The sequence below is a fragment of the Euprymna scolopes genome, chromosome 24 (assembly GCF_053919585.1).
Source record: "Euprymna scolopes isolate OS-2025 chromosome 24, ASM5391958v1, whole genome shotgun sequence".
In the NCBI taxonomy this organism is placed as follows: domain Eukaryota; kingdom Metazoa; phylum Mollusca; class Cephalopoda; order Sepiida; family Sepiolidae; genus Euprymna; species Euprymna scolopes.
In genome coordinates, this window is record NC_136505.1 from 99,093,568 (window position 1) to 99,108,567 (window position 15,000).

The 15,000-nt window shown below is 29.8% G+C and overlaps 1 protein-coding gene across 2 annotated transcripts in view; it reads right to left on the reverse strand.

The window, feature by feature from the left end:
- The window catches only part of LOC145246862 (kinesin-like protein KIF28), a 128,375-nt gene that overhangs the window by 6,225 nt on the left and 107,150 nt on the right, over nucleotides 1-15,000 (reverse strand). The window contains exons 20-24 of one of the 2 annotated variants that reach the window (XM_080108708.1): nucleotides 12,164-12,310; nucleotides 11,281-11,406; nucleotides 7,952-8,092; nucleotides 970-1,050; nucleotides 658-796 (exon numbers count right to left, since the gene is read on the reverse strand). In XM_080108708.1, coding sequence (XP_079964834.1) covers nucleotides 658-796; nucleotides 970-1,050; nucleotides 7,952-8,092; nucleotides 11,281-11,406; nucleotides 12,164-12,310 — 634 coding nt within the window. Of the gene's footprint in view, nucleotides 1-647; nucleotides 797-969; nucleotides 1,051-7,951; nucleotides 8,093-11,280; nucleotides 11,407-12,163; nucleotides 12,311-15,000 lie in introns of both variants that reach the window. The other variant, XM_080108709.1, reaches the window with a different exon arrangement.

The window sequence follows — 15,000 nt, forward strand, 5'->3', positions numbered from 1 at the left end:
AAATATAGTTGAATAAATTCACAAAACAGTTGAATAAATTCACAAAATAGTTGAATAAATTCAAAAAATGGTTGAATAAATTCAAAAAATAGTTAAATAAATTCAAAAAATAGTTGAATAAATTAAAAAATATTTAAATAAATTTCAAAAATAGGTGAATAAATTCAAATAATAGTTAAATAAATTTAAAAAAATAGTTGAATAAATTCAAAAAATAGTTAAGTGACAAAAATTAATCACCAATAAATGACTCCATGCTTAATTTACAAAAAAAAAATTGTAATTTAATTAATCTTTTATAAAAAATTTTAAATAAAACCATTTTATTTTATAGAGACAGATTTACAACATTTTTAAATGGCGATAACGCTCATAATGCAATATAACTGTTTAACTTTCATTTTAAATCAAGGATGGTAGCGCAAATACGACAAAAATATCATTTTAAAAAACGTAAAAACTACACATGAGAATAAGGAAACTTTAGTTAATTCTAGTAGTTAGGTGCACCCATACAAATACTGATGTGATAGTTTGCAGTTTTAACTGACTCTGAATAAGGCATGGATCGACCACGGATTGGTCAGTGCATTGTGGTCACTCGTGCGTGCAATTCCATGAAGTCCAGCACAGAACATCATACATACCACTATTTACCTTTCTCCTGTTTTATCAACTCAAGATTTGTCTGAATTTGGTCTGCATTCGACGATTGGTAAATCTTCTTGATGAGTGCAACGGACAATTTCTTTTTCGAAAGACTTTCAGCCATTTCAATCATTCGTCGGAAGCCATCCTAAAATTTAAAAGTAAAGTTTTAGGTGCTTCTGCAGTTTATCGACAATGTTATCGAAAACTTAATTTGTTGAATAAATTTATTGATTTTTAAGAATTTAAAACGGAGAAAAATAATCAAAATGAAATTGAATGCAGGAAATGATTGCAAAGCGGCAAACTTGAAATATTTACCAGTTGAGCGTCCAATTTGGCGTATTTCTTTTTCATTATTTGCACTTCAAATTTTAATTTGGCTTCTTCAACACTGAACTTCTGGAAAGAAATGAAAGACAATTCTTCAAAGACGATTCTTATTTATTTCTTTTTGCTGAATTTGAATTCGTATCATATAAAATCACGAATAATTTTTTTTTTGCTATTGATACAGTTTTCGAATCGGGACAAAAAAAAACTGACTTTAGCCAACACAGAATTACGTAAACAAACGGAAACGGCCGAATCAAAACGAAACGGCGTAAAAATCAAAACGAGGCTAATTTTCAACAGGAAAAAAAAATGAAAAAAAAAAAACGTATGTATATTTTTATGACAATTTATTTATTTATTTATTTATTTATTTGACGGTGCTTCAATATTATAATAACGAAAAAATATTGAATTTCAAGTAAAATAAATAGTACTTACGTAATTGCCAGGTTTCAAATAGTAGCATATCCAAAAATTAGGAAAAACGATAAGGTAGAAAAATATTATTCATAAAAAAACAGGTCCTATGAGGTTAAAAACAGTTTGATAAAGTTCTATGTTAGGTCACGTGACGTGCGTTACATATTGGGTCATGTGACGTAAGCAAAGGGGGAAGTAAGTCAGTTGAAACGATTTACAGTAAAAAGAATTTATTCAGTAGGTACGGGCAAAAATGGACCAATAAAGATAAGGGGACTTAGTTTTGGAAGCCGATTTATCATAATGTGTTTTTTTAGGTTTCCGACTACGTTTTGATTGTATTTGAAAGATTAAAGACTAAATTTAATTTCCAAAAGGAAAAAAATATTTGTACACGTGAAAAAAAAAGTTATAAAAAATATTTTCACGTCGAGCTAACCAATTCAGCTAAATTTTGAAGTTAAATAAATTAATTGTAAAAACCCTTTAAAAGATAAATATTAGTTTTCTAGGTCTTAGTAAAGTTCTAAGCCATTGAATTAAATTTTTAAAAAAAGACATCTTGTTTGTACGAAAAATAGCTTAATTAGCCCCAAAAGCAAGGAATTCTGCTCTTCACAAAATCGCAACAAACAGAAGTTTTGTAAACACTGATTATACAGAAGCTCAAAATTTCAGCCAGTCAAAATGCTGTGTGAAAATGACGTCATGTAATTAAAAGTAGGTGGGGGTGCTAGTTTTCTTCTTTTTCCTCAGACGTGCATCCGTACATTCCTATCCTGAACGTTCGTATCATTTTTACCATTTTTTAATTTAATGATTTTCTATGGTTCTGTTTTTAAATTATTTTTTTAATTATTGTTCAAGATTATATAAAAATTATATTACACCGAAAGTTTCACATTCATGCAAGCAAGGAAAATATTAAAATCTTACACATAAAAATCATGCGAAACCTCTAATCTAAAAAAAAATGTAGATACATTTTTTGCTATTATAATTTTTTGTGTGAAAATATTAAATAAACAATGTTTAATTCAATGATAATATCGGTAGTTTGAGGAATTATTTTTTCTTTTAGTTATATTGAATTTATTAATACGGACTTTATGAGCATTTTTCGTAATGTTCCTGTAAAGATTAAATTTTTTTTTTTTAATGTTCCTCTAAAAATTAACTAATTTTTTTTTTTTTATTAATATAATTTACGATGCTTTATTTTCATAAAAAGCAAAAATAAATTCATTCATTTTTTTTTTTTTTACTACAGAAAACCATAACTTTAGTAAAGGTAGTTTTTGTTTAAACAAAATAATACATTTCCACTAAGATTTAAATAAAATAAAAAATAATGGGGTCAATCATTATTTGGTAAATACTGAAAATGTTATTAAAATTGGTTAATTTCCTGATTTTTGGTGAACCTTTTAGTAAAGGGAGGGGTCAAAATGTTTAGACATTTTGAGCATCGGCATTTATTCTGCACGTACCTATTATTCAGAAAACAAAAATAAACGGTGCCTTTTAAGATAGAGTCGACGGATCGATTTTTTAAATATGTCCTTGTAAGCAAAAATAATATTACTTAATTGTCATGTGAAAAAATAGTAATATATCGAAATATTACGAAAATTCATCGAGTAAAAAGTTATTTATAGTTGAAAGTAATTTTTACGAAAAATGGGGGAACTGCATTTTTCATAAATGTTTTCATATAGACGGTAGCTTTCAAACGCAAGGGACATAACTCAGAGACTAAAATGTCGGTCACCTTTGAATGGCTGCCAAAATTTTAGCTTATTGCGATAAACTTTTTTTTTTTTACTATAAAAACACAATTGTAGTTTTTCTACTTGGTAAAATTTGGTAATATTTGGATATATTATTATTTTCGACACGACAATTCAGTAAGTAATATTATTTTTGGTTATAAGGACATATTTACAAACTCGATTAGTCGACTTTCTTAACAGGCACCAAATAAACATAACATATTTGTGAATTTGTTGGAAAGTAACATTTTTTAACTGTTTTCAAAACTTATCGAAATTACTTTTTTCCCGAAATTGGCATAAGATTTCCAAGAAATTGAAAGCTTAAATACCTCTCCTGTTAACTCTCTAATTCAAATCGGTAGATTTTACAATCAAATCGCTAAATTTTAAATGTGTTTTTTCATGAATAATTAATTTTCTCCTTTATCGTTTTTCGTAATTTTGGGATATGTTACTATTTGCAAAATGACAATTATGTAGGTATTATTTGTTTTACTTAAAAATCTTTTCTTTCTTTTTTTTTCGTTATTACGAGATGCCGTCAATAAGTTTCCAGACGTTTTTCATTTGGGCACTTTTATTGATAGTACAAATGATACACTAGTATCCTTCAAAGTAATCTCCTCCGGCTGCAACGTACTTATTGTACCCTTCCAACAACTTCTGGAATACCCCATGGAAGTCCTCGTGCGAATATATCAATGGCGCTCATAACAGCTTCTTTCATCTCCTCAATTGTCTCATAACTACAGCCTTTAAGGCTTCCCTTGAGCTTAGGGAATAACTAAAATTCACAGGAAGCAAGGTCTGAAGTATAGGGAGGGTGAGGAACTGTCTTGGTGCCCATCTTGGTCAAATAGTCTGTGATAAGGATATAGACCCCTTTAGACAAACTTTGCTTAAATCTTCCGCATCTTCAGTTCCTCGCAAAGAATTGTGTGTACAGTTCCCACACTGACATCAAACTGTTCACTTATTGTCTCTATAGAGACACGACGGTCCTTATCCATGAAATTCTTTATTTTGCCAATAAACTCTGGTGTTCTGACTTCCTTACTCCTCCCACACCTCTCATCATCCCGCACAGACTCCCTGCCTTCCTTGAATCTCATATGCCACTCAAAAACTGATGCTCGATTATTGCAAGATAGTCCAAAAGCAGTCGGAAACATTCCATACGTTTCTGTGGCATTTTTTTTTTCTAAGTTTACAATAGAATTTTATTTCATATCGTTCTTCTAAAGTGTCCTCACGTCCGGATTATATTTTTGAAATTCACCACCTGTGACAATCAGGCTTTAGTATGATGTATTCCAATTCCTGCTGCAGCTGTTCATTTGAAGCTGGAACCATAAAAATTGGTCAGTCATTTCATAAGATATGTAGCAATAACATTCTGAATTTTCAATTTTTAAATGCCTGTCTAAAAAAGTCTGGAAACATATTGAGAGCACTTCGTATATATATATATATATATATATATATATATATATATATATATATATATATATATAAATTGTCTCCCCCCCCTCCCCGCCGTTTTATTACCGTGTAAAGTCTTAGAAATCAACTTTCCTAGGATTAACATATAACCTGTATACGAGATAGATAGATAGATAGATAGATAGATAGATATCCGAGTGTTCAACTAAAAATCTAGTACACTGGCAAGTGCTCGTCTGAGCTCCAATCTATGGTCTCCAATGTCCTGACATTCACGAAAAACACTCATCTAGCTGGAACCACTATCAATAATTTCCCCCATTCTTTATATGTGCCTTAACCTAAACGTAGATTCCATGGAAAAAGCTTCTTTCTTAGAACCGCGCTTCTGTGGAACTCTGTTCCACTTTCCTGCTTTCAGGCTGACTACGATTTGATTGTCTTCAAGTCCAACGTGAACAAATTCTTGATAAGCCTTCCCCTTAAGTAATCCAATTTACCAAAGTTCCACTACTAATGATGACTACGACATGTTCCCCTTGATCACTGTACGCTCATTAACCCTTATCCTCGAGTGGCCTCCGGGCCTTGACAAGTGGTGACTCCTTTGTAAAAATTAAAAAAAAGAAGAGATTATTCAAATGGTCATAGACAAGTTAAGATAAAGATTCCATGAACAAACCTTCTTTCTTAGAACTGCAGCTGATTACAATCTGATTGTCTTCAAGTCTAATGTAAACAAGTTCTTGATGAACCTTCTCCCTAAGTAATCCAATTTAAATTATTCTCACTACTTATGTTTACTACGCTATAATCTCATTGACTAATGTATCCTCATTAACCCTTATCCTCGAGTCGACTCCGGGCCTTTATAAGTGGTGACTTCTTTATAAAAAAAAGAAAGAAAACGTTATCGGACTGTGTTCACATGTGCGCAGAAAACAAATGGCCATAGACGAGATAAGGGTTGTATTATGGCTGGCGCTTGATCTCTATTTGCGCCAGTTTATAAGGATCTTTCCTGGGCCGACCTAGGACAGAACAGATACAACTCTTTCCTTCTATCCAAAAAGACAGAATGTTGGTACTCAACACGATACGAACCAATTCATTTGAGATGCATAGATATCCGAGCGTTCAACTAAAGCCCTTCTTTACCTCTCTGATGCTTTTATTTTCTTTTCTTCTTTTTCGTCTTTTTTTTTTTTTTTCGCTTATTTAAATGCCGTTGGTTTATTTTATCTTGTAATATCACGTGACTAACCACCTGATTAATAAGTACTGTGATTTCCCCCCCCCCAATTTTCATTACGGACACTACTTTTATATGAGTAATACCGCTTGAAGAGGTCTCTAGTTACTTGCAACTGGCTGACCGAAACATGTTTATGAATTTGTAGCGACATATAAATGCTTATGTAAAACAAATAATATATTTTCAGATAATATGAATATATTGTTTTTAAAATATAATTATACACGTGTCTTGTCATCAACATCTCATCAGAATGGCTGAATCTAACGAGATTCGAAATCGGAACCTCAGGGTAAGAAACCTAAACTCATACCACTGGACCACCTCGAACTACTGTTTGGATAATTCGCGATTTATGTAGATGTTATTTATTTGTTTCTGTTTTTACGATACCTCTGTGTGTGCGCGTGCGCGTGTGTGTGTGTATACACACACATATATATATATATATATATATTATATATATATTATATATATATTATATATATAATATATATATATAATATATATATTATATATATATTATATACATATTATATATATATTATATACATATTATATATATGATATATATATAATATATATATTATATATATATAATATATATTATATATATATAATATATATTATATATATTATATATATATATAATATACATATATTATATATATATCATATATAATATATATATATTATATATATAATATATATATATTATATATAATATATATATATATATATATATATATATATATATATTGTTAAATACAGACCGATTAACATGATTATTAAAAAAAAAAAATTAAATAGAAAATAAAGGTTAGCTAACCAAGTTTCATTCCTCGCTCAACAGAGCTAAATTGAGGAAAATACAATTTATAAAAAAAATAGTCATGAATATGTCGGAGGAGAAAAAAAAACGAAAAATAAGCGGGGGGGGAATTACATAGAAATCAAATTAAGTCCTACAAGATTTTCTTTTTGCTTGCAAAGAGAAGGTCTCAAGGACTTAATAAAAATAGTTTCTACAATTTTTAGATGAAAGAGTGAGTGCGACTTACTCAAGATCGTAAACATGTCAGCACTGAAATTCGTGGCACACGCATCGTTATTTATGAGGTGCTCGAAAATCGAAGAACCATACGTATTACTCAGAACATCCGAAGGTGAAAAATTTGCATAACGAATCTTTGATGGTACGTGTTGTTACAAACGAAAATCTAATCTTTGCGATGTTCGCCCAACATAATGCGCGCTGAAACTACATTTGAATAAATAAATCATAGAATTATATGCCCCCCCACGAACATCTTTGCAAATGGACGACAACATAGGTCTGGTTGACAAAAAAAAACTATCTTATTCCTCTAAGAGGAAATAGTGACAAAACTACAGACAATGAAAGAGTCAGTAGGACAAAAGAAGAAGGAAAGAGAGTAACTTATACAAGCTACTTTCATCGTATCGTTCGTTCGTCTTGCTTACCTATTTAAACGTGAAAAAGGATGAGAAGAAAGAACAAGAAAATGAAGAAGAAAGAACAAGACGAAAAAAGAACGAAGAAAATACAGGAGAAAAGGAAGAAATTAAAAAAAAGAGAAAAGAATATGAAGAAACAGAAGAAGATGAAAAAAGGAAGAAGATGAAAAAAAAGGAAAGGAAGAAGATGATAAAAAGAAAAGGAAGGAGATGAAAAAAGAAAGAGATGAAGATGAAGAAAAGCAAAGAAGAAAGGCTAAAGAAAACTATGTAAAAAGAATAAAGTGAAAAAAGAAGGGGAAAAGAAAAGAAAAAGGAGAAGAAAAAGATGAAAAACAAAGAAAAAAGCTAAAGAAAAGAAAAAAGAAGATGAAAAAGAACAAAAGGGAAAAAGAAGAGGAAAATAAAAGAAAGAAGGCGAAATTGGAAAAGAAGAAGAAAAAGATGAAAAACGAAGAAGAAAGGCTAAAGAAGAAAGGAGAAAGAACAAGGAGGAAAAAAGGAAGAAGAAGAAGAAAAAGAAGAAGAAAAAGAAGAAGAAGAAGAACAACAACAACAAAAGCTAAAGAAAAAAAAGAAAAATAATAAAACGAACCGATTGGTCTGATTGTGCTTCTTTACTTTTCGTTGGAGAATTCATTGCGTCTTTGTTGGTGGTCAGATTCTTGTTTGACGATAATTTGTGGGATCCCCAAATTTGGACGAACAGACATTTCATTTTCAAGTAGTCAATCAACTGAAAAATTGAATCAAACAATAAACAATTTTAAATACAAATATTATTGTTCTTCGTTAATATACATGTTCATTAATATATTGTCCACATCTCTCTCTCTCTCTCTCTCTCTCTCTCTCTCTCTCTCTCTCTCTCTCTCTCTCTCTCTCTGTGTTCACCCTGGCAACACGTTATGGGTTTATTGCATTGCAGCATTAATGTATAATAATTGTGTTTCTGCTTCTTAAGTACTGTTTTCTATACCACTTGAACATTTGCCTTTGAGAACAAATATGCACGCGTACGCGCGCACGCACACACCTATAGTAAGCCCTGTTGACATGGAATACAAGATTTAACTGTTTAAAGCCAAACAAGTGCAGAATCTGATCCAATAAACAAACGGCACTTCTGCATAACAGTACAATATTCGCAACAGAGGCGAGTTATCGACCCTTGTTCTTCGAAAGAGAAACGCCGTCTAGCGGCCATTATGTGAACCTCAAGTACAAACAAATGTTTACGATAACGCAAAATATATAATAACAAAATTAATAACACAAAAATATATGAAAATTGAAACATTTATTATAAAAAAAAAAATGTATCAAAATATAATTTTAATGTATTAATATATTTTTTGTGCCTGTACAGTTTAGTCAAGACATTAAAAAAAGGTTATATTTCACGTATCCGTTATGGAACGAAGCTCTCCGAAAAAAAAAATTTCACTTAATTTCATCAAGTAGTTTTTGTTTTACAGCGAAAAAACAATTTGTTATGATACCGAGCAAAAGGTTCGAGTTTTAGGAAGAAAAGCTAGAATTAAAGATGGGAAGGGAGTGTCGGCGCTTTACATTGAGTTATCTCCCCGTGGCATGTTATTCAGCTTCAGCAAATTTCACAATGGCTGACTTCAACGCGCTCTTATAAAAACGTGTATTTCCGCTGTAAAAAAAACTACTCGATCAAATTAAATGAAATTTTTTTTCGGAGATCTTCAGTCCAAAACGAATACGTACAATATAAGCTTTTTCGATATTTTTATTTTTTTAATGTCTTGATTAAACTGTACAAGTGCCAATTTTTTCCAATAAATGATTCATAACTGAAAATAAAATAATAATTATGATAAAAACATGAAACAAATTGTTTTTAAAATTTGTTTTTTTTTTTCTGTAAAGTTGTATAAAAATAGAGCAAAATATAATTTTAAATACATGAAACATTTATAGAAGTTTAAGAATAAATTTTGTTTTTTTCTGTAAAGTTGTATAAAAATGTAGCAAAATATAATTTTAAATACATGAAACATTTATAGAAGTTTAAGAATAAATGTTTTTGGGGTTTTTTTTCGGTAAAGTTGTATAAAAATGTAGCAAATTATAATTTTAATTACATGAAACATTTATAGAAGTTTAAGAATAAATTTTGTTTTTTTTCTGTAAAGTTGTATAAAAATGTAGTAAAATATAATTTTAAAAAGATGAAACATTTATATAAGTTTAAGAATATTTTTTTCTACAAAAAGATTATCTAAAAATATATCAAAATATAATTTTAGTTTGCACGCACTTTTAGAAAAAGAAAGAGAGTTGTCGATTCCTGTCCTTTGACAAGCGACATCTGTCGGCGGTTCCTAAAACTAAAATACACACATTTGCCTCATGTCACTGACATGCTGAAGTACCAAATAAACATATTTATTTATTAAAATTAAATTAGCTATTTCGAATTATAACAGAATTTTCATCAGGTAATACAAGGATGTTTTTTCCTTTTTTTATTATGTGCCATGACAATGGTGAGGCTTAGCACGTCTTCCTTCAGATGTTGGTATTTTGCATGATGAAGATTCTGTTATGAATCGAAATATCGAAGGTAAAATTTGTAGAGAATGCTCTGTTTTACGATTGTTGTAAAAAATGGAAATTTATATTTCGTTTCGTTTAAAAAAAATTTTTTAATTGTGCCCCCCCCCAAAAAAAAAAAGTAATCGAAAGAATAACATCGTACTTTTTATGTATAAAAAACGAAAACAAATTTTTTTATATATAAATAAAATTTTAGTGACAAAAACGAAATAATTTAATTTTTAAACGAAAAAAGTCAATTTGATATACCTATTTGATATTTTTTTTAATTAAGTCCACTGTTCAAAATGGAATTGTCGACTTTTCCAGGTTTTTGGGTATGTTTACAACGAATAAACACCCCAACCTCCCCATGTAAAGAACGGCTTTCGGAATAGACACGTCTAGAAGTTTGGAACATTAAAATTAGGCAAAGTCAATCCAACCGATACGATGACTTGCAAAAATAGCTCGCAAAAAATCAACCCCTCCTTAGAGAAAACTGCCCAGTTGACAGTGAAGGAATTAATGTTTTTGCCAATTTTTCGATATTTGTCGTCTGAGATGCCGAGCTTCAAAATGATACCAATCTTGTGAAAATCCCTCGCCTCTGTCGAAAGTTTTAGACATACATACATACATACATACATACATACATGATGATGATGATTGCAACGTCTTGTCAGACGAGTGCCACTACCTCAGACACTTAAAGTCCATGAGCCCAAAAATGACTTCCATCGCCACAGGACCATTTTTATAGACAAAACCCTGAGGGAGTATCTATACACAGATGATGTTACAGAGTCTTAGCTTTGTACGACAGCTAAGTCTCTCTCTCAGTTCAAAATGTTGAGATCCAGCAACAAGCAAGAGCAAGATAGTCAGCAACAAATTAAACTGCAGACCAGCCTAATGCGGGTACTGGTCTCCCGCTTTATGTTTTTTTAAATCAGAGATTTGCTTCTCCTAGAAAGGTTGCCTTCACCACGGCTTACGGGAGCCCTCTCCACCCCCAACACACATATACACACACACACACACATATACACAGTGCTAGTTGGCCGTTGACCCAGAAAAGGGTTCATTCGCCCTTTGAAAGGTCTTGTTTTTAATCCTTCAGGGAGATTAGCCACCCTCCTCACCAAACAAGTCTGGTGGGGGAACCAGTTTAGTCGCCGGTGACCCAACCATGAGGCAGATAGTACTGGGTTACATGGTACCAGTAGCATATGACATGACCTGACATAAACATACATACATACAGACATACATACATACATACAGACAGACAGACAGACAGACATACATACAGACAGGTGAGATTTATATTACAGATTCCTTGGTTGTATTCACCTGCTTTGTTGTCGCCGAATACGAAAATATCGGCGTGTAATTCCATTCTGGGTTGATTGTATTCGCTATCTTCTTGGTTTGGCTACTCTCTTTTTCATACAACAACTGGAATTGAGCAAAAATATCCTGAAATACGAATAAAAAAAATAAAAAGTTAGAATTAAAAATTAAAATCAAAATTATATAAATGGATAAATAATAACATTTAATTAAAAAAAAATGAAAATAAGTTAATTAAAAAATCTCGTGAAAATTTGAAAAAGACGTTTGGTAAAAAAAAATCCAAATTTTAAATTTAAATAAAAACAATGAGATAAAAATATCAACATTATAATTTCTTAATGAAAAATAAAATAAATAAATAAAAATACATAAATAAAGTGTAATAAAAATTAAAATAAAAAGCAAATTAAACAATATTAACGTTTTTCATTTTTAAGTGAAAAATAAAAATAAAACAAATAAAAGTAAATACATAACGATTACTAAAAAAATAAAAATGAAAACAAAAAATTAAAAATATTGGATTTTTTTAAATAAAGAGTAAAAATTTAAATAAAAAAAATTAGGACCCTTAAATTCTCTACATTGACCCATGTATCAGCCTTCATTACCTCGCGCACATTTATACACGCCCTAACAAGAATAAGGCAAACCAACGCACACACATACACAATGCCACGCTGCCAAATACCTACATACGTATATTGATTACACACTTACTTACTTCCTTCGCAAAAATGTAAACATTTACAAACAATTCATCTTAAATGCTGGTCTGGTTCTTAGCCATAACCAAAGACGCTCCAAAATGGCCTCTACTAAAGTCAGTGGCTACAGATTAATTTCATATAAAAATAAATAAATAAACAAGAGGGCTTACGGTGAATTTATTTGGTAATCCCTGTGCTCTAATGATCTTAATTTTGAAGGATAAGCTTTCACCAATCAGTTCTTCCGGTTCTTTGTAATACTCATCATCTCCGTCCTGGTACTCCTTGCCAGCGGCGTTGCAGGCAGCTAATTCAACCTGAGAATGAAACAGAACAAGTATAAACGTTTTTTATTATAGCGAAACATGTGGAAGAGTTAAAATTGGGGCAAAGATAAGAATCTTTCATTAAAATATAAACTTAGGGCGCTTCTACACTATTAGGACGAAAGTTTGTAATCGATAAATGGAGTTTTCAGATTTAAAAAAAAAAAACAATGATTTCTACTGATTTTTTCTTTTTTTTTTGTCAATTATAATAATTTGTATATAATTTGTATATAATTTGTAAATTATAACGGGAGCTTCCAAATTATATAGGCGAAATTACCTGAATATTACTAGCAGTATCAGAATTTTTGTAGGAATTTTTGACACCCCTAACACGAAACTGCGAATACAATATAAAAATCTCATAATTTCTCTGTTAAAAGTGGGTTATTTATTTTCTTTATGGATTATACTTCCAAAATAAACTATTACAGTTGTTTTAAAAGTAATAAAAATATTTATTTATTTTTTTTAAACAGTAATGAATTTTCCGAACTCAATATTTTTCAATTTTTAAACTCAATATTTTTCAATTTTTAAATTTTAAAAATCTATCAAAATGTTTCTATTGATTCTATTTTTACGATATTTTCAGGGTCAATGTGAAATTTTATGTTCTTTCCAATAAACCGAATATAATATTTTAGACAAACGTTTTTTTTTTAATTCACGCCCCCCCCCCCAAGTGTCACCCATCTTCAACTTTCTCTTAAAAAGTAAATAATTAATTTATGTCGTGGAGTTTTATATATCACAAATTGAAGAGAAAAGGTCAATAAATAATATATTCAAATTTAAAACAAAAAAAAAATCGCTTTTTTAGAAATTTACCTGTAAAGTCCGAAGTTTAAATCCTTATTTTATAAGAACACATTGTTTCTTTTTGTCTTTTTTTTTTTTTTTTTTAATGAAACCTTGGTCCTTGCTCCTTTAATTGAAAAAAAAATTAGGGCTTGAATTACATTTTTCGAGGAGTTATAAGCTTAGAAAGATAGGGGGTCGAATAATTCACGCCTCTCATTTTGAAATGTCTATTAAAAAGTAAATAATTAATTTATGTCGTGGAGTTTTATATATCACAAATTGAAGAGAAAAGGTCAATAAATAATATATTCAAATTTAAAACAAAAAAAAATCGCTTTTTTAGAAATTTACCTGTAAAGTCCGAAGTTTAAAACCTTTTTAAAAAAAAAAAACACATTGTTTTGTTTTTGTTTTTTTTTTTAATAAAACCTTGGTCCTTGCTCCTTTAATTGAAAAAAAAATTAGGGCTTGAATTACATTTTTCGAGGAGTTATAAGCTTGGAAAGTTGGGATGGAATTATTCACTATTTTCACGAAATTTCTGACACTGCTAGAATATTACTGAATTGTTAAAAAAAAATCAACTATAATCGTGTTAGCAGGTGAAAAATTGTGGCCATCTTATTTAAATCGAAACGGAAAATTATCTCTCTTTTAAACTCTCCTGTCTCTTACGATCGTTTTCATCAAATTCTATTTTTTATTTATTTTTTTTTTAATAAATAATTTTCTACCTTATCGATTTTCGTAATTTTTTTATATACTCTTCTTAAAAATACGAGAAATACGTAGATACCATTGTTTTCATGTGAAATTCAGTATTACGTCCTAACAGTGTAAAAACGCCAAATCTTTAATTTATACAAATCTAGCGATGGTGTGCAAAACTTTCTGAGTTATTTCCCTTGGAGATATGTCAGAGTTCTCTCCCTTAGACTTATTTTGATCAATATTAGGAACACTGACACTTTTGTCAAAGTGACTGATAATTCAGGGTAGGAGAAAACTACTGAGAAAATAAAGGTGCTTGTCAAAATAGAGTCACAGGTTGATTTTCTTTTTCAATATGTCATTTTAAGCAAAAAACATTATGTACTTAATTGCCATTTCGAAAATAGTAATAAATAAAAAAAAATTACGAAAATTATTTATAGTCAAAAGTAATTTTTATGGAAAATTTGGTAAAATTGCATTTTTCTTAAACGTTATAAAGTAGACAATGAAGAGTTTACACACAGGGGACATAACTCGGAACACGTTCATGGCGCGCAATATTTATAGTCTAGCGATAGACATTTTTTTACTAAAACACTATAGCAATTGTTCTACTGGATGAATTTTCCTAATTTTTTGATATATTACTATTTTCGACATGCAAATTAAGTACATAATATTGTTTTTGCTTGAAACGGCATTTTTTTTTTTTTTTTTTTTTTTTATCAATCTGTCGACTCTAACTCAACAAGCACCGAAATAAACCAAAAATGATAATTTAAGACGATTAGTACACGGGCGTCTGTCGAATATATTTTAATAGTAATTATTTCTAATTAGAAGGGCAATTCAGAAGTTTAACTGATTATTTTAAGGGAGGCAACTCTATTTTGCTAAGAGATTTGTTCATTTTTTTAATTTTTTTTTCTTACTTTTTGCCATACGATAATTTAATGCGTGCGGTTTAATGAATGTCTCGTTAGGAGACATGGTTTTGAACGCCGATTGATGATAATATATTTTAAAATTTTTCGATTGCATTTTGATTGTGTTTGAAAGATTATAACCTAAAGTTAATCTCGCAAAGAAAAAACTTTGTGAAAAAAAATAAAAATAAAAATAAAATCATTTCTATTTTTTTTTTATTTATTTTTTTTTTT